The 23,603-nt window shown below is 48.3% G+C and overlaps 1 protein-coding gene across 2 annotated transcripts in view; it reads right to left on the reverse strand.

Moving 5' to 3' along the window:
- LOC135541777 (tetratricopeptide repeat protein 28-like) overlaps positions 1 to 23,603 on the reverse strand; it is a 218,692-nt gene that overhangs the window by 55,011 nt on the left and 140,078 nt on the right. For both annotated transcript variants that reach the window (XM_064968154.1, XM_064968144.1), the window contains exon 5: positions 7,814 to 8,321. In XM_064968154.1, the coding sequence (XP_064824226.1) occupies positions 7,814 to 8,321 (508 nt within the window). The remainder of the gene's footprint in view (positions 1 to 7,813; positions 8,322 to 23,603) is intronic.

Below are 23,603 nucleotides of genomic sequence, written 5' to 3' on the forward strand. Positions count from 1 at the left end.
CAAGCAAGCAGAGACAGGTAAACAGGTACTAGTGATATAGTAGTACCTGGAACCCACAACAAGCAGAGACAAGTAAACAGATACTAGTGATATAGTAGTACCTGGAACCCACAACAAGCAGAGACAGGTAAACAGGTACTAGTGATATAGTAGTACCTGGAACCCACAACAAGCAGAGACAAGTAAACAGATACTAGTGATATAGTGTAGTAGTACCTGGAACCCACAACAAGCAGAGACAGGTAAACAGGTACTAGTGATATAGTAGTACCTGGAACCCACAACAAGCAGAGACAGGTAAACAGGTACTAGTGATATAGTAGTACCTGGAACCCACAACAAGCAGAGGCAGGTAAACAGGTACTAGTGATATACTGTAGTAGTACCTGGAACCCACAACAAGCAGAGACAGGTAAACAGGTACTAGTGATATAGTAGTACCTGGAACCCACAACAAGCAGAGACAGGTAAACAGGTACTAGTGATATAGTGTAGTAGTACCTGGAACCCACAACAAGCAGAGACAGGTAAACAGGTACTAGTGATATAGTAGTACCTGGAACCAACAACAAGCAGAGACAGGTAAACAGGTACTAGTGATATAGTAGTACCTGGAACCCACAACAAGCAGACACAGGTAAACAGATACTAGTGATATAGTAGTATCTGGAACCCACAACACGCAGAGACAGGTAAACAGGTACTAGTGATATTGTAGGACCTGGAACCCACAACAAGCAGAGACAGGTAAACAGGTACTAGTGATATAGTAGTACCTGGAACCCACAACAAGCAGACACAGGTAAACAGGTACTAGTGATATAGTAGTACCTGGAACCCACAACACGCAGAGACAGGTAAACAGGTACTAATGATATAGTGGTATAGTAGTACCTGGAACCCACAACAAGCAGAGACAGGTAAACAGGTACTAGTGATATAGTAGTACCTGGAACCCACAACAAGCAGAGACAGGTAAACAGGTACTAGTGATGGAACCCACAACAAGCAGAGACAGGTAAACATAGTGTACCTGGAACCCACAACAAGCAGAGACAGGTAAACAGGTACTATAGTGTAGTAGTACCTGGAACCCACAACAAGCAGAGACAGGTAAACAGGTACTAGTGATATAGTAGTACCTGGAACCCACAACAAGCAGAGACAGGTAAACAGGTACTAGTGAGTAGTACCTGGAACCCACAACAAGCAGAGACATACAGGTACTAGTACCTGGAACCCACAACAAGCAGAGACAGGTAAACAGGTACTAGTGATATAGTAGTACCTGGAACCCACAACAAGCAGAGACAGGTAAACAGGTACTAGTGATATAGTAGTACCTGGAACCCACAACAAGCAGAGACAGGTAAACAGGTACTAGTGATATAGTAGTACCTGGAACCCAACAACAAGCAGAGACAGGTAAACAGGTACTAGTGATATAGTGTAGGTACCTGGAACCCACAACAAAGACAGGTAAACAGATACTAGTGATATAGTAGTACCTGGAACCCACAACAAGCAGAGACAGGTAAACAGGTACTAGTGATATAGTGTAGTAGTACCTGGAACCCACAACAAGCAGAGACAGGTAAACAGGTACTAGTGATATAGTAGTACCTGGAACCCACAACAAGCAGACACAGGTAAACTGGAACCCACAACAAGCAGAGACAGGTAAACAGGTACTAGTGATATATAGTAGTACCTGGAACCCACAACAAGCAGAGACAGGTAAACAGGTACTAGTGGTATAGTAGTACCTGGAACCCACAACAAGCAGAGACAGGTAAACAGGTACTAGTGATATAGTAGTACCTGGAACCCACAACAAGCAGAGACAGGTAAACAGGTACTAGTGATATAGTAGTACCTGGAACCCACAACAAGCAGAGACAGGTAAACAGGTACTAGTGATATAGTAGTACCTGGAACCCACAACAAGCAGAGACAGGTAAACAGATACTAGTGATATAGTAGTACCTGGAACCCACAACAAGCAGAGACAGGTAAACAGGTACTAGTGATATAGTAGTACCTGGAACCCACAACAAGCAGACACAGGTAAACAGGTACTAGTGATATAGTAGTACCTGGAACCCACAACAAGCAGAGACAGGTAAACAGGTACTAGTGACAGGTAAACAGGTATAGTAGTACCTGGAACCCACAACAAGCAGAGACAGGTAAACAGGTACTAGTATAGTAGTACCTGGAACCCACAACAAGCAGAGACAGGTAAACAGGTATATTGTAGACAGGTAAACAGGTACTAGTGACCTGGAACCCACAACAAGCAGAGACAGGTAAACAGGTACTAGTGATATAGTAGTACCTGGAACCCACAACAAGCAGAGACAAGTAAACAGATACTAGTGATATAGTAGTACCTGGAACCCACAACAAGCAGAGACAGGTAAACAGGTACTAGTGATATAGTAGTACCTGGAACCCACAACAAGCAGAGACAGGTAAACAGGTACTAGTGATATAGTAGTACCTGGAACCCACAACAAGCAGAGACAGGTAAACAGGTACTAGTGATATAGTAGTACCTGGAACCCACAACAAGCAGAGACAGGTAAACAGGTACTAGTGATATAGTAGTACCTGGAACCCACAACAAGCAGAGACAGGTAAACAGGTACTAGTGATATAGTAGTACCTGGAACCCACAACAAGCAGAGACAGGTAAACAGGTACTAGTGATATAGTAGTACCTGGAACCCACAACAAGCAGAGACAGGTAAACAGGTACTAGTGATATAGTAGTACCTGGAACCCACAACAAGCAGAGACAGGTAAACAGGTACTAGTAATATTGTAGGACCTGGAACCCACAACAAGCAGAGACAGGTAAACAGGTACTAGTGATATAGTAGTACCTGGAACCCACAACAAGCAGAGACAGGTAAACAGATACTAGTGATATAGTAGTAGTACCTGGAACCCCACAACAAGCAGAGACAGGTAAACAGGTACTAGTGATACATAGTAGTGGTACCTGGAACCCACAACAAGCAGAGGTAAACAGGTAAACAGGTACTAGTGATACAGGTGTAGTAGTACCTGGAACCCACAACAAGCAGAGACAGGTAAACAGGTACTAGTGATATAGTAGTACCTGGAACCCACAACAAGCAGAGACAGGTAAACAGGTACTAGTGATATAGTGTAGTACTAGTACCTGGAACCCACAACAAGCAGAGACAGGTAAACAGGTACTAGTGATATAGTAGTACCTGGAACCAACAACAAGCAGAGACAGGTAAACAGGTACTAGTGATATAGTAGTACCTGGAACCCACAACAAGCAGACACAGGTAAACAGATACTAGTGATATAGTAGTACCTGGAACCCACACAACGCAGAGACAGGTAAACAGGTACTAGTGATATTGTAGGACCTGGAACCCACAACAAGCAGAGACAGGTAAACAGGTACTAGTGATATAGTAGTACCTGGAACCCACAACAAGCAGACACAAGTAAACAGGTACTAGTGATATAGTAGTACCTGGAACCCACAACACGCAGAGACAGGTAAACAGGTACTAATGATATAGTGGTATAGTAGTACCTGGAACCCACAACAAGCAGAGACAGGTAAACAGGTACTAGTGATATAGTAGTACCTGGAACCCACAACAAGCAGAGACAGGTAAACAGGTACTAGTGATATTGTAGTAGTACCTGGAACCCACAACAAGCAGAGACAGGTAAACAGGTACTAGTGATATAGTAGTACCTGGAACCCACAACAAGCAGAGTACCTGGAACCCACAACAAGCAGAGACAGTAAACAGGTACTAGTGATATAGTGTAGTAGTACCTGGAACCCACAACAAGCAGAGACAGGTAAACAGGTACTAGTGATATAGTAGTACCTGGAACCCACAACAAGCAGAGACAGGTAAACAGGTACTAGTGATATAGTAGTACCTGGAACCCACAACAAGCAGAGACAGGTAAACAGGTACTAGTGATATAGTGTAGTAGTACCTGGAACCCACAACAAGCATACAGAGGTAAACAGGTAAACTAGTGATATAGTAGTACCTGGAACCCACAACAAGCAGAGACAGGTAAACAGGTACTAGTGTGGAACCCACAACAAGCAGAGACAGGTAAACAGTACTAGTGATATAGTAGTACCTGGAACCCACAACAAGCAGAGACAGGTAAACAGGTACTAGTGATATAGTAGTACCTGGAACCCACAACAAGCAGAGACAGGTAAACAGGTACTAGTGATATAGTAGTACCTGGAACCCACAACAAGCAGAGACAGGTAAACAGGTACTAGTGATATAGTAGTACCTGGAACCCACAACAAGCAGAGACAGGTAAACAGGTACTAGTAATATTGTAGGACCTGGAACCCACAACAAGCAGAGACAGGTAAACAGGTACTAGTGATATAGTAGTACCTGGAACCCACAACAAGCAGAGACAAGTAAACAGATACTAGTGATATAGTAGTACCTGGAACCCACAACAAGCAGAGACAGGTAAACAGGTACTAGTGATATAGTAGTACCTGGAACAACAAGCCAGTAAACAGTGATACACAGGTAAACAGACATACTAGTGATATAGTGTAGTAGTACCTGGAACCCACAACAAGCAGAGACAGGTAAACAGGTACTAGTGATATAGTAGTACCTGGAACCCACAACAAGCAGAGACAGGTAAAAGGTACAGTAGTACCTACAGAGACAGGTAAACAGGTACTAGTGATATAGTAGTACCTGGAACCCACAACAAGCAGACACAGGTAAACAGATACTAGTGATATAGTAGTATCTGGAACCCACAACACGCAGAGACAGGTAAACAGGTACTAGTGATATTGTAGGACCTGGAACCCACAACAAGCAGAGACAGGTAAACAGGTACTAGTGATACACTGTAGTGGTACCTGGAACCCACAACAAGCAGAGGCAGGTAAACAGGTACTAGTGATATACTGTAGTAGTACCTGGAACCCACAACAAGCAGAGACAGGTAAACAGGTACTAGTGATATAGTAGTACCTGGAACCCACAACAAGCAGAGACAGGTAAACAGGTACTAGTGATATAGTGTAGTAGTACCTGGAACCCACAACAAGCAGAGACAGGTAAACAGGTACTAGTGATATAGTAGTACCTGGAACCCACAACAAGCAGAGACAGGTAAACAGGTACTAGTGATATAGTAGTACCTGGAACCCACAACAAGCAGACACAGGTAAACAGATACTAGTGATATAGTAGTATCTGGAACCCACAACACGCAGAGACAGGTAAACAGGTACTAGTGATATTGTAGGACCTGGAACCCACAACAAGCAGAGACAGGTAAACAGGTACTAGTGATATAGTAGTACCTGGAACCCACAACAAGCAGACACAAGTAAACAGGTACTAGTGATATAGTAGTACCTGGAACCCACAACACGCAGAGACAGGTAAACAGGTACTAATGATATAGTGGTATAGTAGTACCTGGAACCCACAACAAGCAGAGACAGGTAAACAGGTACTAGTGATATAGTAGTACCTGGAACCCACAACAAGCAGAGACAGGTAAACAGGTACTAGTGATATACTGTAGTAGTACCTGGAACCCACAACAAGCAGAGACAGGTAAACAGGTACTAGTGATATAGTGTAGTAGTACCTGGAACCCACAACAAGCAGAGACAGGTAAACAGGTACTAGTGATATAGTAGTACCTGGAACCCACAACAAGCAGAGACAGGTAATCAGGTACTAGTGATATTGTAGGACCTGGAACCCACAACAAGCAGAGACAGGGAAACAGGTACTAGTGATATAGTAGTACCTGGAACCCACAACAAGCAGAGACAGGTAAACAGGTACTAGTGACATAGTGTAGTAGTACCTGGAACCCACAACAAGCAGAGACAGGTAAACAGGTACTAGTGATACAGTAGTACCTGGAACCAACAACAAGCAGAGACAGGTCAACAGGTACTAGTGATATAGTAGTACCTGGAACCCACAACAAGCAGACACAGGTAAACAGATACTAGTGATATAGTAGTATCTGGAACCCACAACACGCAGAGACAGGTAAACAGGTACTAGTGATATTGTAGGACCTGGAACCCACAACAAGCAGAGACAGGTAAACAGGTACTAGTGATATAGTAGTACCTGGAACCCACAACAAGCAGACACAAGTAAACAGGTACTAGTGATATAGTAGTACCTGGAACCCACAACACGCAGAGACAGGTAAACAGGTACTAGTGATATAGTGTAGTAGTACCTGGAACCCACAACAAGCAGAGACAGGTAAACAGGTACTAGTGATATAGTAGTACCTGGAACCCACAACAAGCAGAGACAGGTAAACAGGTACTAGTGATATACTGTAGTACCTGGAACCCACAACAAGCAGAGACAGGTAATCAGGTACTAGTGATATTGTAGGACCTGGAACCCACAACAAGCAGAGACAGGGAAACAGGTACTAGTGATATAGTAGTACCTGGAACCCACAACACGCAGAGACAGGTAAACAGGTACTAGTGATATAGTGTAGTAGTACCTGGAACCCACAACAAGCAGAGACAGGTAAACAGGTACTAGTGATATAGTAGAACCTGGAACCCACAACAAGCAGACACAGGTAAACAGATACTAGTGATATAGTAGTACCTGGAACCCACAACACGCAGAGACAGGTAAACAGGTACTAGTGATATAGTGTAGTAGTACCTGGAACCCACAACAAGCAGAGACAGGTAAACAGGTACTAGTGATATAGTAGTACCTGGAACCCACAACAAGCAGACACAGGTAAACAGATACTAGTGGTATAGTAGTACCTGGAACCCACAACAAGCAGAGACAGGTAAACAGGTACTAGTGATATAGTGTAGTAGTACCTGGAACCCACAACAAGCAGAGACAGGTAAACAGGTACTAGTGATATAGTAGTACCTGGAACCAACAACAAGCAGAGACAGGTAAACAGGTACTAGTGATATACTGTAGTAGTACCTGGAACCCACCACAAGCAGAGACAGGTAAACAGGTACTAGTGATATACTGTAGTACCTGGAATGCACAACAAGCAGAGACAGGTAAACAGACTTACTAGTGATATACTGTAGTAGAACCTGGAACCCACAACAAGCAGAGGAAAAAGCAGGAGCAGAGAATAACAACATGAGAGGAATGCGGATATCACCCCATCATCAAAGTCTGCTATTTGGCACAGCCGGTGCTAAAATACAGAGAGAATACTGATGCTGCCTCCACCTCTACGCATTGTCTCTCTCACTGGCAAACCATGATCTCTACACTGCTATTCTAGCCTGTTCCAATCACATCCTGCCAAGCTCCTTGTGAGGAAGCATCCCGGCTGTTCTGCAGGTCAGTGACCTGGGTAAAACTCCACACTGCCGGGCTGGAGCAAACACAAAGCCAACCTCCCTCCACCTGTCTGGGACTGCCTTCCTTCTACCATCTACCAGACTAACTTTCTAAAAACCAGGTGGTTCCTCATCCTGTCGGGTGGACGGGGCCAAAAAGAGGAACTCACACGCTCATCAGAAAAGGGAAGCCCACAACATGAGGGACTGCGCTGTACATTGACCTCAAATGCCAGGGACAGGCCGAGAGGCCAATCAAAGGGGAAGCATAATAACACGGTACTAAACTAGAAATATTCTTTGTGAGCCATGTTTGAAAATAAACCGAAAAATGAAGATGTTATAGATAGATATGATGCTATCCCCAGCCCAGTCTCCCGACCCACCCACCACAGACTACCCCTCTGTGTTGTTACGTACCCAGGTTGGAGGAGGCTCTTCCCTCTGCAGCTCTGTCCTTCAGGCCCTCAGCGATGGCCAGCTGCTGTTGGTGGTACTGCTTGGCTCTCTCCAGGTCCTGCATGCAGCGTGCAGCATGCCCCAGTCCAGCATACGCCCTCATCTCTATAGGCTGCTCCTCCAGCTCCTGGGCCAGCTCCAGCACATGGGTGTGGTAGGACATGGCCTTGTCAAAGTTTCGGTGGTAGTGATAGGCACTGCCCAGGTTGCTGTAGGCACGGGCCTCCTCCCTCTTGCTGGTCAGGGCCTTGGCGATGCCCAGGTGCTGCTCGTGACATTGGACAGCGTTTTCAAAGTCACCCATGGCGATGTAGACGGCGCCCATGTTGCCCAGCTCTCGTGCCTCCGACAGCTGGTCCTTGGACTGCTTGGCCAGTAGGACACACTGCTTGTGGCTGGCCAGGGCATTAGGGTAGTCCCCGATGGCTGTGTACACATGACCCAGGCTGCTCAGGGCCATAGAAGCTGCCTGGAGGCACAGAGAGAACACAGGCACACAAACGTCAGGCAAGTAATAGTAGTAACATACATAGTAAAAACACTATGAAATTGTGAAATTGACCCACATTTAACTGAGTTGGTTGCTTTTGCATCTCAAACACCCCTCTCCATCTTTCAACACCCCTCTCCATCCCTCAACACACCTATCTTCATTTGACAACACCCCTCTTCATCCCTCAACACCCCTCTCCATCCCTCAACACCCCTCTCTGTCCCTCAACACCCCTCTCTGTCCCTCAACACCCCTCAACACCCTTTTTCTATCCCTCAACATCCCACTCCGTCCCTCAACACCCCTTTTCTGTCCCTCAACACCCCTCTCCGTCCCTCAACACCCCTTTTCTGTCCCTCAACCCTTTTCTGTCCCTCAACATCCCTCTCCGTCCCTCAACACCCCTTTTCTGTCCCTCAACATCCCTCTACGTCGCTCAACACCATTCAACACCCCTCTCCATCCCTCAACACCCCTTTTCTGTCTCTCAACACCCCTCTCCGTCCCTCAACACCCCTCTCCGTCCCTCAACACCCCTCTCCGTCCCTCAACATCCCTCTCCGTCCCTCAACACCCCTCTCCGTCCCTCAACATCCCTCAACACCCCTCTTCATCCATCAACACCCCTTATCTGTCCCTCAACACCCCTCTCCGTCCCTCAACACCCCTCTCCGTCCCTCAACACCCCTCTCCATCCGTCAACACCCCTTTTCTGTTCCTCACCATAACTCTCCGTCCCTCAACATCCCTCTCCATCCCTCAGCACCCCTCTCTGTCCCTCAACACCCCTCAACATCCATCAACTTCCCTCAACATCCCATTCCCCAAAGTATATAACAAAAATTATATTTGAAGCAATATTGCTTTAGGTACCAAACAACAAACCAAAAATGCTTTGCTTCCTTTCTTGTGATCTGGGGGGGGTGAAACCCTGATGCAGATTAGCACAGCGGAAGGCTTGTTTTAAAGCTGACAGTTTGCCCACTGCAATCTGCTTCATGGAGCACGCCACCAACAATGGAACAAAGAGCCAGTTAATCAGGGGAAGAGGAGAGGGGCTTAGCTTCACTCTTCAGCTGTGGGAGGGAAACAGACCCACTGACTGACTGACTGATTCTCCTCATCTATTCACCACTGGCAACACTTCTCTATCAGGGGGGCTGATGCAGGGAATAAATTGTAGCATATTCTTATCTATCGCCTCAACGGGATATTTCTCCTCTCACCCCCATCCACCTGCATCAATATGAAGTGTAATATAAAGTGTAGGGTGTGCAGTAAAGTGGAGTGGTCTGCAGGCCTGACCCCCTAAGTGACGCACTCACTGTAGGCTTATTAGCTGTTTATATAGAGGGTAAACTGCTGGGAATTGGGGGCGGCTGTTTTTGTGTGGACAGATGTTCCATTAATCGCAGAGGAGAGGGCCAGATAATAACACATCTCCTTCCTGAGGTCTCCCTCTCTCTCTCGCTCTCTCTCTCGCTCTCTCTTTGTGTCTCTGTGTCTTACAGAACGGGAGGGGACTGGAGTGGGTTGGACTGGGGTCAGGGAAGAGGACAAAAACCTTGCCAATTAAGGCTACAACTCTGCTTGATTTTTCTGCCTGCGTAGGACCCTCTGTGACATGCTTGGGTTTACACTGACAGGGATGCTTGGAGTTACACTGACAGGGATGCTTGGGTTTACACTGACAGGGATGCTTGGAGTTACACTGACAGGGATGCTTGGGTTTACACTGACAGGGATGCTTGGGTTTACACTGACAGGGATGCTTGGGTTTACACTGACAGGGATGCTTGGGTTTACACTGACAGGGATGCTTGGGTTTATACTGACAGGGATGCTTGGAGTTACACTGACAGGGATGCTTGGAGTTTACACTGACAGGGATGTTTACACTGACAGGGATGGAGTTTACACTGACAGGGATGCTTGGAGTTACACTGACAGGGATGCTTGGAGTTACACTGACAGGGATGCTTGGAGTTACACTGACAGGGATGCTTGGAGTTACACTGACAGGGATGCTTGGAGTTACACTGACAGGGATGCTTGGAGTTACACTGACAGGGATGCTTGGGTTTACACTGACAGGGATGCTTGGAGTTACACTGACAGGGATGCTTGGAGTTACACTGACAGGGATGCTTGGGGTTACACTGACAGGGATGCTTGGAGTTAAACTGACAGGGATGCTTGGAGTTACACTGACAGGGATGCTTGGGGTTACACTGACAGGGATGCTTGGAGTTAAACTGACAGGGATGCTTGGAGTTACACTGACAGGGATGCTTGGAGTTACACTGACAGGGATGCTTGGTGTTACACTGACAGGGATGCATGGGGTTACACTGACAGGGATGCTTGGAGTTACACTGACAGGGATGCTTGGTGTTACACTGACAGAGATGCTTGGAGTTCTGTGTTGTTTTCTGAGCCTTCATTCTGTGTTGTTTTCTGAGCCTTCATTCTGTGTTGTTTTCTGAGCCTTCATTCTGTGTTGTTTTCTGAGCCTTCATTCTGTGTTGTTTTCTGAGCCTTCATTCTGTGTTGTTTTCTGAGCCTTCCTTCTGTGTTGTTTTCTGAGCCTTCCTTCTGTGTTGTTTTCTGAGCCTTCATTCTGTGTTGTTTTCTGAGCCTTCCTTCTGTGTTGTTTTCTGAGCCTTCATTCTGTGTTGTTTTCTGAGCCTTCATTCTGTGTTGTTTTCTGAGCCTTCCTTCTGTGTTGTTTTCTGAGCCTTCATTCTGTGTTGTTTTCTGAGCCTTCCTTCTGTGTTGTTTTCTGAGCCTTCCTTCTGTGTTGTTTTCTGAGCCTTCCTGTGTTGTTTTTCCTTCTGTGTTGTTTTCTGAGCCTTCATTCTGTGTTGTTTTCTGAGCCTTCATTCTGTGTTGTTTTCTGAGCCTTCATTCTGTGTTGTTTTCTGAGCCTTCATTCTGTGCTGTTTATCATCAAAAGGCATGTGACTCAACAGTGCCCAGGTTACTATTGTATGTTTATGTCAACACATCTGAAAAAACAGTCACTCATGTATAAATGCCATGGTACAAGTTCATCCACTTTAGTGTATTACAGAAAAACACTGCGCTTTTAAATCAAGATACAGAATTCCACAAAGAAGTAATTTACAGAAGAAATGTGGGGGTAATTCCTGCTCCCACAGAGAGGCAGAGAGAGAGAGAGAGAGAGAGAGAGAGAGAGAGAGAGAGAGAGAGAGAGAGAGAGAGAGAGAGAGAGAGAGAGAGAGAGAGAGAGAGAGTTGAACTGCACCTCTGCTCCAAAACATGTAATGAAAACAACATTGCATGAATTAATAAAAAATAATGCAGAACCTAAGAAAAATAATCTATACCGTAAAAGACTTTCTCTCACTCCCACTAGCACATAGACGCCGGAACACACTCCCACTAGCACACAGACGCTGGAACACAGTCCCACTAGCACACAGACGCTGGAACACAGTCCCACTAGCACACAGACGCTGGAACACAGTCCCACTAGCACACAGACGCTGGAACACAGTCCCACTAGCACACAGATGCTGGAACACAGTCCCACTAGCACACAGACGCCGGAACACACTCCCACTAGCACACAGACGCTGGAACACAGTCCCACTAGCACACAGACGCTGGAACACAGTCCCACTAGCACACAGATGCTGGAACACAGTCCCACTAGCACACAGACGCTGGAACACACTCCCACTAGCACACAGACGCCGGAACACACTCCCACTAGCACACAGACGCCGGAACACACTCCTACAAGCACACAGACGCCGGAACACACTCCCACTAGCACACAGACGCTGGAACACACTCCCACTAGCACACAGACGCCGGAACACACTACCACTAGCACACAGATGCTGGAACACACTCCCACTAGCACACAGATGCTGGAACACACTCCCACTAGCACACAGACGCCGGAACACACTCCCACTAGCACACAGACGCCGGAACACACTCCCACTAGCACACAGACGCCGGAACACACTCCTACTAGCACACAGACGCCGGAACACACTCCCACTAGCACACAGACGCCGGAACACACTCCCACTAGCACACAGACGCCGGAACACACTCCCACTAGCACACAGACGCTGGAACACACTCCCACTAGCACACAGACGCTGGAACACACTCCCACTAGCACACAGACGCTGGAACACACTCCCACTAGCACACAGACGCTGGAACACACTCCCACTAGCACACAGACGCTGGAACACACTCCCACTAGCACACAGACGCTGGAACACACTCCCACTAGCACACAGACGCTGGAACACACTCCCACTAGCACACAGACGCTGGAACACACATACACAGTTTATATCTTCCATATTTTCTCTTTCCCAAACACACACACGCACACAGCAGTGCTATCTTTCTTGCATTTCACATGACTGCTGATGCCTGGAACCTATTACCTGCAGACATAAGGACTTCCAGCAGTTTGCTGGAGTTTAAAGCCTCGACAAGACATTATACCGGCCCAAGGAGGCAATTACCTCCCGTCACAACTGTTGCTGTTTCATGTTCCCGGATAGCCTATCTAGGTCTGCTCAATTACATGTGCTGTTTGAAGCTCCGCTCAGCTCCATCTCTTCAACTCCAACTTCCACTCTGTGAGCAGAGAAACCGAGCGGAATCCTCTGCTCTCTATGTGTCTTGGAAAATGAGTGAGGCGAGGACGGAGGGGGAGAGAGAGAGAGACAGAGAGAGAAAGAGAGAGAGCGCAACCTCTCTCCACAGTTGAGATGAGTTGTGCTTGTGATCAGTGTCCCTCTAAAGTGAGACTGCAATGCTGCATTTTCTCCCCAGATAGAGAATTGATGGGAGATAGTGAGGAGCCAGTCTTGCCTGTCACTGTAGAGGTGCTCTGCTAGGCTTTGGGACAGACGGATGGGCAGATAGACAGACGTAGGACCCATTCAACAGCCAGTTGTGACTACAGCCGTCCCTCAACACTGCTCATGTAGACTGACTGAAATTACCCAGCAGTCCAGGAAGCAAACATCTCATACATTTGATTTCTGCAAAGGTGACTTTGCTAATTCCATTCCATTTCTTTACTTATCCCTCCCTCCCCCTCCCTCCCTCCCTCCCTCCCTCCCTCCCTCCCTCCCTCCCACCTCTTTCATTCCATCTGTGGAGTCAGATCTGATTGTGTTTACAGAGTCCGACCCTTCTCCGGATGTGTGCTGATTTGATTAATCCAAACGTCAGCCTTTATAAACTGTTGATAAACTGCTGGCTCTTATCAGCAAACACGTTTTGCACAGAGGGTCCCCTAATGAAAGGTAAACTGGTGCAGCCCCCTGAGGAAGGGGCGGGGGTGTGGGAGCTCAAGAGGGCAGAGATGACATCTTAATCAGAACGGCTTGGCTAAACAACACAATTCCATTTTTAGAACTCAGACAAGTACGGGGTTTCAAAATGCCTGGCTGGCTGCTACTCCAGTGTCAGGCCTATCCAGTGAGAGGTGGATGTTAATATAGTACAACACATTAGAGAAATGGCTTTTTTTAATACCACATGATAGAGTTCATGCATCGTCTGTAATGACCCTTTAATGTCATGCTGCAGTAACACTTCTGTTCCTGGTCGCTGGGTCTGTGTGCACTCTGTGAAACTGGGCCCCTAGTGTGTGTGGTTCATTTCCTTGCCAGTAACAACCCACGCTGCTCTGCTGTGTTTAATGAGTGGTTAAACGTTGCTTTTCCGCTGTGACAGGGAGTATGCCTCAACCTCTCAGGACCCCAGGACACTGCTAACTACAACCCCAACTGCAACAACCACCATAATCATCTTCACCATCGCCTAGCAGCAGTGCTGATAGGATGGAGGTGGTTTCCATGGGAACCTGAGTGGTTTGATTACAGCCCACGAGGCAGTAGGGGAGAGTCTGCCACTCATGCTACCTCCTCCTGAGCACACACAAATAGGCAAACTAAGGCATGGCTCACTGCACAACCTGCCACCCGCTGTTCAGACTAAACTGTTTCCACAGAGCTCTACCTCCGGAAGGCCCATGGCTGCCCATTGCTATGATGATTAGACTGCTAAGCTGTCTGTGTTTACTGACAGCCATCTTCACTGACACGGTCTCATTCATACCAACAGTAGTACATCCCTGATGACGGCCAACAACAGCAATAATAACAACTTGTTTTACTGACACAACCGGGTCCATTCTACAGCTGTTCCTGTAAAACACACACCCAGCAACAGTCAGTAGACAAGTGAAAGTACAGCCAAAACAAATTGGTCACTGGTATTTTTGCAATACCCATCAAACCATACTGCCGGCCGACAGGTTAATAGATAGGAAGTACATGGTTATGCCCTGGTCAATGGCTCCATCAGTTATGAGTAGCCGTGGTAAAAAATGGTTTACTAACCTAGGGAATAGGCTGCCATTTGGGATGACGAGGACAGTGATTTGCCTGTGTTTCAGAGATAGCAAAGCAGAGAGGGGGACTAGGGGAGGGATGGAGGGAGCTAGGAGGTGTTAGAGGCGTTGTCCCAGATAGTGTGGACTGAGGGTGGCCTGGGCTGGTCAGAGGAAGACTCCACTCCAGCAGAGTGCTGTTAATGGGATTATGTGTGCGATCCAGAGGAGACGGAAACCACCGCTGATTCCATTATAGAGGAGGTGGGAACAACATCTCTGTCACACTGTCAACATGCGTACATACAGTGCCCTCAGAAAGTATTCATACCCCTTGACTTATTCCACATTTTGTTGTACTACAGTCTGAATTCAAAATAGATTTAAAAATAATAATAATAATAATAATAATATCACCTATCTACACGCAATAACCCATAACGCCAAAGTGAATCATTTTTGCATATGTCAAATATCAAATTTATATAAGTATTCACACCCCTGATTCAATACAGCTGTTGGTCTGTAAGAGCTTTTCACACCTATATAGTACAATATTTTCATATTAGTATTTTAACCTTTTGTGACTAGGGGGCAGTATTTTCATTTTTGGAAAAATAACGTTCCCATAGTAAATGGGATATTTTGTCAGGACAAGATGCTAGAATATGCATATAATTGACAGATTAGGATAGAAAACACTCTAAAGTTTCCAAAACTGTAAAAATATTGTCTGTGAGTATAACAGAACTGATGTTGCAGGCGAAAGAAAAATCCAAACAGGAAGGGACTCTTATTTAGAAGGCTCTGCATTCCTATGCGTCCCTATTGAGCAGAGAATGGGCTATCAACCAGATTATTTTTTCTATGGCTTCCCTTATGTGTCTAGTGTCACAATACATCGTTTCAGGCTCTTATTTTGAAAAATGAGCCTGAACGTCAATATTGCGTCAGTGGTCAGCTGAAGTCTCTCATAGTGTTTGGTGCGTAAAGGACAAATGCGGGCCTTGTTTCTCTCGCTCCTTCTAAGAAGCTACCAGTCCCGGTTGATATATTATCGAATAGATATTTGAAAAAGCACCTTGAGGATTGATTATAAACAACGTTTGCCATGTTTCTGTCGATATTATGGAGCTAATTTGGAATATTTTTTGATGATGATCAGATGATCTGACACTAATTAGCATATCGCAACGGACATAAATATTCCTAGGAAATATTCCTGTTTACCTTTGATGAGTTTGCACTCACGAGACTCCCAGTTAGATAGCAAATGTTCCTTTTTTCCAAAAATATTATTTTTGTAGGTGAAATAGCTCCGTTTGTTCTTCACGTTTGGCTGAGAAATCGCCCGGAAATTGCAGTCACGAAAACGCCGAAAAATATTCCAAATTAGCTCCATAATATCGACAGAAACATGGCAAACGTTGTTTATAATCAATCCTCAAGGTGTTTTTCAAATATCTATTCGATAATATATCCACCGGGACAATTGGTTTTTCAGTAGGACCGATTGGAATAATGGCTACCTCTGTATTTTACGCGAGAATCACTCTGGGAGCCATCAGGTGACCAGTTGCGCAATTTAGCCGCTTACGGGTATTCTTCAACATAAATGCGTAAAACTACGTCACAATGCTGTAGACACCTTGGGGAATACGGAGAAAAAGTAATCTGGTTGATAGCCCATTCACTGCTCAATAGGGACGCATTGGAACGCAGCACAAATGATGTTAAAATAAACTTGCTTAACATCCATTACATATCAAATGTAACCAGTCACGATGTCTGCATTTTACAACTTTCCCCATCAGAAACGGTTTATGATGAATCATGTGAATAAAATATCTCCATCCCTAGTCTACACACACACACACACACACACACACACACACACACACACACACACACACACACACACACACACACACACACACACACACACACACACACACACACACACGCTCCTATGCAGCTAATTAAGAGGCTGTGTAGAAGGAAGGTGAAAAGGAGTATGCTCAAGTGTTTCTCTTAATGAGATGGGAACCAGTCAGAAGAAACAGGCTGAGAACAGAACAGTATCCAGGCAGGCAGCACCAGGAGCCTGCTACATAGGAGAGGAGAGGAGGCTAGAAAACGGGGGTAGATAAAAGGCTAGAGGGGTTTGTGTTTGAAGGATGAGAGAAGAGAACGCTAGAGACATCCCAGGGGTGAGGATGTCTCCAGATCTGAATTCACCTGCAGTGATGCATTCTGACAACAAAGGAAACATCTCAACTGGAATAAACAAGGAGAGGGAACCGCAAGGCTGATAGAGGGTGAGGAGAGGAAGGAGAGAGAGGGGAGAGAGGTAGGGAGAGAGAGGGGAGAGAGGTAGGGAGAGAGGTAGGGAGAGAGAGGGGAGAGAGGTAGGGAGAGAGAGGGAGAGAGGTAGGGAGAGAGGGGAGAGAGGTCCAGAGAGGGAAGGAGAGAGAGGGGAGAGAGGTAGGGAGAGAGAGGGGAGAGAGGTAGGGAGAGAGAGGGGAGAGAGGTAGGGAGAGAGAGGGGAGAGAGGTAGGGAGAGAGAGGGGAGAGAGGTAGGGAGAGAGAGGGGAGAGAGGTAGGGAGAGAGAGGGGAGAGAGGTAGGGAGGGAGAGAGAGGGAGAGAGGTAGGGAGAGAGAGGGGAGAGAGGTAGGGAGAGAGAGAGGGAGAGAGGAGAGAGGTAGGGAGAGAGAGGGGAGAGAGGTAGGAGAGAGAGGGAGAGAGGTAGGGAGAGGGAGAGAGGTAGGGAGAGATTTTAGAGAGAGGGAGAGAGGTAGGGGGAGAGAGGGGAGAGAGAGGTAGGGAGAGAGAGGGGAGAGAGGTAGGGAGAGGGGAGAGAGGTAGGGAGAGAGAGGGAGAGAGGAGGGAGAGAGAGGGGAGAAAGAGAGAGAGGGGAGAGAGGTAGGGAGAGAGAGGGGAGAGAGAGGGGGGAGAGAGGTAGGGAGAGAGAGGGGAGAGAGGTAGGGAGAGAGAGGGGAGAGAGGAAGGAGAGAGAGGGGAGAGAGGTAGGGAGAGAGAGGGGAGAGAGGTAGGGAGAGAGAGGGGAGAGAGGTAGGGAGAGAGAGGGAGAGAGGTAGGGGAGAGAGGGAGAGAGGTTAGAGAAGGGGGGGAGAGAGGTAGGGAGAGACAGGGGAGAGAGGTAGGGAGAGAGAGGGGAGAGAGGTAGGAGAGAGAGAGTCAGGGAGAGAGGTAGGGAGACTTTCCCCATCAGAAGGTAGGTTTAGAGAGGGGAGATCATGTGGGAGATCTCCATCCCTAGGGAGAGAGGGGAGAGGGGGAGAGAGGGGAGAGAGGTAGGGAGAGAGAGGGGAGAGAGGGGGAGAGAGAGGGGAGAGAGGTAGGGATGCAGGGAGAAGGGGAGAGGTAGAGAGGAAGGAGAGAGAGGGTATGAGAGAGGTAGGGAGAGTGAGGGAGGAGAGAGGGGGAGAGAGGTAATGAGATGGGAGACCAGTAGGGAGAGAGCTGGGGAGAGAAGGTATCCAGAGAGGGAGAGAGGTAGGGAGAGAGAGGGAGAGAGGTAGGGAGAGAGAGGGGGAGAGCCTGAGAGGTAGGGAGGAGAGGGAGAGGGGAGAGAGAGGGAGAGGAGGTAGGGAGGGGTAGATAGGGGGAGAGAGGGAGAGAGGGTTTGAGTTTAGGGAGAGAGAGGGGGAGGGAGAGGTAGGGAGAGAGAGTCTCCAGGGGGAGAGAGGTAGGGGAGAGAGGGAGAGAGGTAGGGGGAGGGGGAGAGAGGTAGGGAGAGAGAGGGGAGAGAGGTAGGGAGAGAGGGGAGACAAGGGAGAGAGAGGGGAGAGAGGTAGGGAGAGAGAGGGGCTGAGAGGGTAGGGAGAGGGGAGAGAGGTAGGGAGAGAGAGGGGGAGGAAGGAGAGAGGGGGAGAGAGGTAGGGAGAGAGAGGGGAGAGGTAGGGAGAGAGAGGGGAGAGAGGTAGGGGAGAGAGGGAGAGAGGTAGGGAGAGAGAGGGGGAGAGAGGTAGGGAGTAGGGAGAGAGAGGTAGGGAGAGAGGGGGAGAGAGAGGGGAGAGAGGTAGGGAGAGGGAGAGGGAGAGAGGTAGGGAGAGAGAGGGGGGTAGGGAGAGAGAGGGGAGAGAGGTAGGGGAGAGAGAGAGGGGAGAGAGGTAGGGAGAGAGAGGGGAGAGGTAGGGAGAGAGAGGGGGAGAGAGGTAGGGAGAGAGAGGGGAGAGAGGTAGGGGAGAGGGGAGAGAGGTAGGGAGAGAGGGGAGAGGTAGGGAGAGAGAGGGGAGAGAGGAGGGAGAGAGAGGGGAGAGAGGTAGGGAGAGAGAGGGGGAGAGAGGTAGGGGGAGAGGGGAGAGAGGGGAGTAGGGAGAGAGAGAGAGAGGTAGGGAGAGAGAGGGGAGAGAGGTAGGGAGAGAGAGGGAGAGAGGTAGGGAGAGAGAGGGGAGAGGTAGGGGAGAGAGGGGAGAGAGGTAGGGAGAGAGGGGGAGAGGTAGGGAGAGAGAGGGGAGAGAGGAAGGAGAGAGAGGGGAGAGAGGTAGGGAGAGAGAGGGGAGAGAGGTAGGGAGAGAGAGGGAGAGAGGTAGGGAGAGAGAGGGGAGAGAGGTAGGGAGGGAGAGAGAGGGGAGAGGTAGGGAGAGAGAGGGGAGAGAGGTAGGGAGAGAGAGGGGGAGAGAGGGGGAGAGAGAGGGGAGAGAGGTAGGGAGGGAGAGAGGTAGGGAGAGAGAGGGGAGAGAGGAGGGAGAGGTAGGGAGAGAGGGGAGAGAGAGGGGGAGAGAGGGGGAGAGAGAGGGGAGAGAGGAGGGGGAGAGAGGTAGGGAGAGAGGAGGGAGAGAGGTAGGGAGAGAGAGTAGGGAGAGAGGAAGGAGAGAGGGGGAGAGTAGGGAGAGAGAGGAGAGGAGGTAGGGAGAGAGAGGGGGAGAGGTAGGGAGAGAGAGGGGGGAGAGGTAGGGAGAGAGAGGGGGAGAGAGGTAGGGAGAGAGAGGGGGAGAGAGGTAGGGAGAGAGAGGGAGAGAGGTAGGGAGAGAGAGGGGAGAGGTAGGGAGGGGAGAGAGAGGGAGAGAGAGGGGGAGAGAGGTAGGGAGAGAGAGGGGGAGAGAGGAGGGAGGAGGGGGAGAGAGGTAGGGAGAGAGAGGGGAGAGAGGTAGGGAGAGAGAGAGGGGGAGAGAGAGGGAGAGAGGTAGGAGGGAGGGAGAGAGGTAGGGAGAGAGAGGGAGAGAGAGGGGAGAGAGGTAGGGAGAGAGAGGGGAGAGAGGTAGGGAGAGAGAGGGGAGAGAGGTAGGGAGAGAGAGGGGAGAGAGGTAGGGAGAGAGAGGAGAGGAGGAGAGAGAGGGAGAGAGGTAGGGGGAGAGGAGGGAGAGAGAGAAGGGGGAGGAGAGGGGAGAGAGGTAGGGAGAGAGAGGGGAGAGAGGTAGGGAGAGAGAGGGGAGAGAGGTAGGGAGAGAGAGGGGAGAGAGGTAGGGAGAGAGAGGGGAGAGAGGTAGGGAGAGAGAAAGAGAGGCTGATGATACCTGTGTAATGGTAAAATATTCAGAGGGCTTTATGAGTATCAACTCCAATCCCGCCCCTCTCTCTCTACATCTCTATCTCTGTACATCTCTCTCTACATCTCTCTCTCTCTACATCTCTATCTCTATACATCTCTCTCTCTCTCTACATCTTTCTCTCTCTCGCTATATCTCTCTCTGTACACCTCTTTCTCTCTCTCTCTCTATCTCTCTCTACATCTCTCTCACTCTCTCTCTACACATCTTTCTCTCTCTCTATACATCTATCTCTCTCTGTACATCTCTCTCCCCATCTCTCTCTCTACATCTCTCGTTTTCTCTACCTCTCTCTCTCTCTACATCCCTCTCTACATCTCTCTCTCTCGCTACATCTCTCTCTCTCTGTACACCTCTCTCTTTCTCTCTCTCTCTCTCTACATCTCTCTCACTCTCTCTCTACACATCTTTCTCTCTCTCTATACATCTATCTCTCTCATCTCTCTCTACATCTCTCTCTCTCACTCTACACATCTCTCTCTCCATCTCTCTTTCTCTCTCCATCTCTTTCTCTCGACATCTCTTTCTCTCTACATGTCTCTTTCTCTACATCTTTATCTCTCTCTACATCTCTCTCTCTCTATATCTCTCTTTCTCTCGACATCTCTCTCTCTACATCTCTATCTCTCTCTACATCTCTCTCTACATTTCTCTCTACATCGCTGTCTCTATCTCTCTGTCTCTCTCTGTACATCTCTCTCTGTACATCTCTCTCCCCATCTCTCTCTCTACATCTCTCGTTTTCTCTACATCTCTCTCTACCTCTCTCTCTCTACATCCCTCTCTACATCTCTCTCTCTCTCTACATATCTCTCTCTCTATACATCTCTTTCTCTCTCTGTACATCTCTCTCTCATCTCTCTCTACACATCTCTCTCTCTCTCTTATTCTCTCTTTCTGTAAATCTTTCTCTCCATCGCTCTCTCTCTACATCCCTCTCTCTGTTTGCACACTGGTATGGATCCTCTGGGAGCCCCCATTATATCAGCCAAATGACTGCCTCTCTGCCATATCAAAACCTTCTGCTTTTTATGCAGGCAGTAAGCTGTGCTCTGCCAAGCGGGGGCACATACAGCTGTGGCTGACTGCTCCCTCTCTCTCACCACACACAGCAGTGTGCTGCTCTCTGTGGGGGGCAATTGTCACAGTGGGCAATAAACCAAGCGTGGTCCATGTAAGTTACCCTCATTAGGGCATTTAGACAAAATAAATATAAATTTGACCACGTTTGCTACCACCCTCATAACAAAACATTTTTTGTATCATAGTATCATCATCATGGTCATCTTCAGGGCCGGGGTCGATCCCATTTTAATTCAGGAAGTAAATCAATATAAAAATCCCACTTGTTCCAGCAGCATTACCTGTGTGACCTCCAGTTATCAGATACATGAAGCCAGTGGCTGGGAGCGTGAAAAGTCCTTAGCCTCCCCAGGACACACACACAAAGGATTGATTGTTCATTGAAAGGTCAGTGCATGGGTAAGGACACTCGTCACAGCATCTCCACTTCCACACTGGCGAGACATAGAGACACACGCACACACACACACACACACACACACACACACACACACACACACACACACACACACACACACACACACACACACACACACACACACACACACACACACACACACACACACACACACACACACAGACACAGGCAGTAACATTCACACAAACACACACACATATAGGCAGTAACACACACACACGCACACACACACACACACACACACACACACACACACACACACACACACACACACACACACACATACAGGCAGTAACATTCACACAAACACACACAGGCAGTAAAATTCTCTCACACACACACACACACACACACACACACACACACACACACACACACACACACACACACACACACACACACACACACGTACACACACGTACACACACACGTACACACACACAGGCAGTAACATTCACACAAACACACACACACACACACACATATAGGCAGTAACACACACACACACACACACACACACACACATACTGGCAGTAACATTCACACAAACACACACAGGCAGTAAAATTCTCACACACACACACACACACACACACACACACACACACACACACAGGCAGTAACACACACAAACACACAAACACACAGGCAGTAACATTCACACACACACACACACGCACGCACACACACACACACACACACACACACACACACACACACACACACACACACACACACACACACACACACACACACACACACACACACACAGGGACACACAAGCCTGCTGTGTACACACACACTCTTTCAGTAGTTTCCTACATGCTCTGCCCTGGCGAGCTGGAATGTCCATTTATTTTCCTGAAATGTGGGCAGCCTTGTGCAATTGTGCCAAGCAAATGGGGGATCATGGTCACACACGAGTCAGTCCCAGAATATACTGTGGATGGGAGAAGATGGGAGAGGATGGGAGAGGGCAGGAGAGGATGGGAGAGGATGGGAGAGAATAAGAGAGGATGGGAGAGGATGGGAGAGGATGGGAGAGGATGGGAGAGGATGGGAGAGGGTGGGAGAGGGTGGGAGAGGATGGGAGAGGATGGGAGAGGATGGGAGAGGATAGGAGAGGGTGGGAGAGGATGTGAGAGGATGGGAGAGGGTGGGGAGAGGGTGGGAGAGGATGGGAGAGGGTGGGAGAGGGTGGGAGAGGATGGGAGAGGATGGGAGAGGATGGGAGAGGATGGGAGAGGATAGGAGAGGGTGGGAGAGGATGTGAGAGGATGGGAGAGGGTGGGAGAGGGTGGGAGAGGATGGGAGAGGGTGGGAGAGGAAGAGAGGGTGGGAGAGGATAGGAGAGGATGGGGGAGGGTGAGAGAGGGTGGGAGAGGATGGGAGAGGGTGGGAGAGGATGGGAGAGTGTAGCAGGGTAGAAGAGAAGCAACTCCATATTCCCCCTACCTCCCCTCCTCTATCTCAGTCCTCTCAGGGCAGGATGGCAACATTGTTGAACTGCAAGCGGAAGCCCTGTATGACTGTAAACTCTGGTTGAACAGGAACATCGGGGGAAGATAAGTGGCCTGAATTGAGAGCGTGCTAGATACCTCCTAGCTAGCTCGCAGAGACAAACTCAGCTGCTGCCCAGCTGTTTGTTCTTCTGGTGAATGATAATGTCCATGGTGTAATGGGATAGCTGGGTAATGTCTGTAGATCAGTGAAGACAGCTGACGTTGTCATGGAGGGGGAAGGGGACGTGGCTGGGCACTTTGAATTCTATTTGAAATCCAGCACAGAAGGAAAGATAACCAGTCAATACAATCATTTCTGGTGAACAGGGGTCGTACTT

Source organism: Oncorhynchus masou, chromosome 1 (assembly GCF_036934945.1).
Source record: "Oncorhynchus masou masou isolate Uvic2021 chromosome 1, UVic_Omas_1.1, whole genome shotgun sequence".
NCBI classification, from domain to species: domain Eukaryota; kingdom Metazoa; phylum Chordata; class Actinopteri; order Salmoniformes; family Salmonidae; genus Oncorhynchus; species Oncorhynchus masou.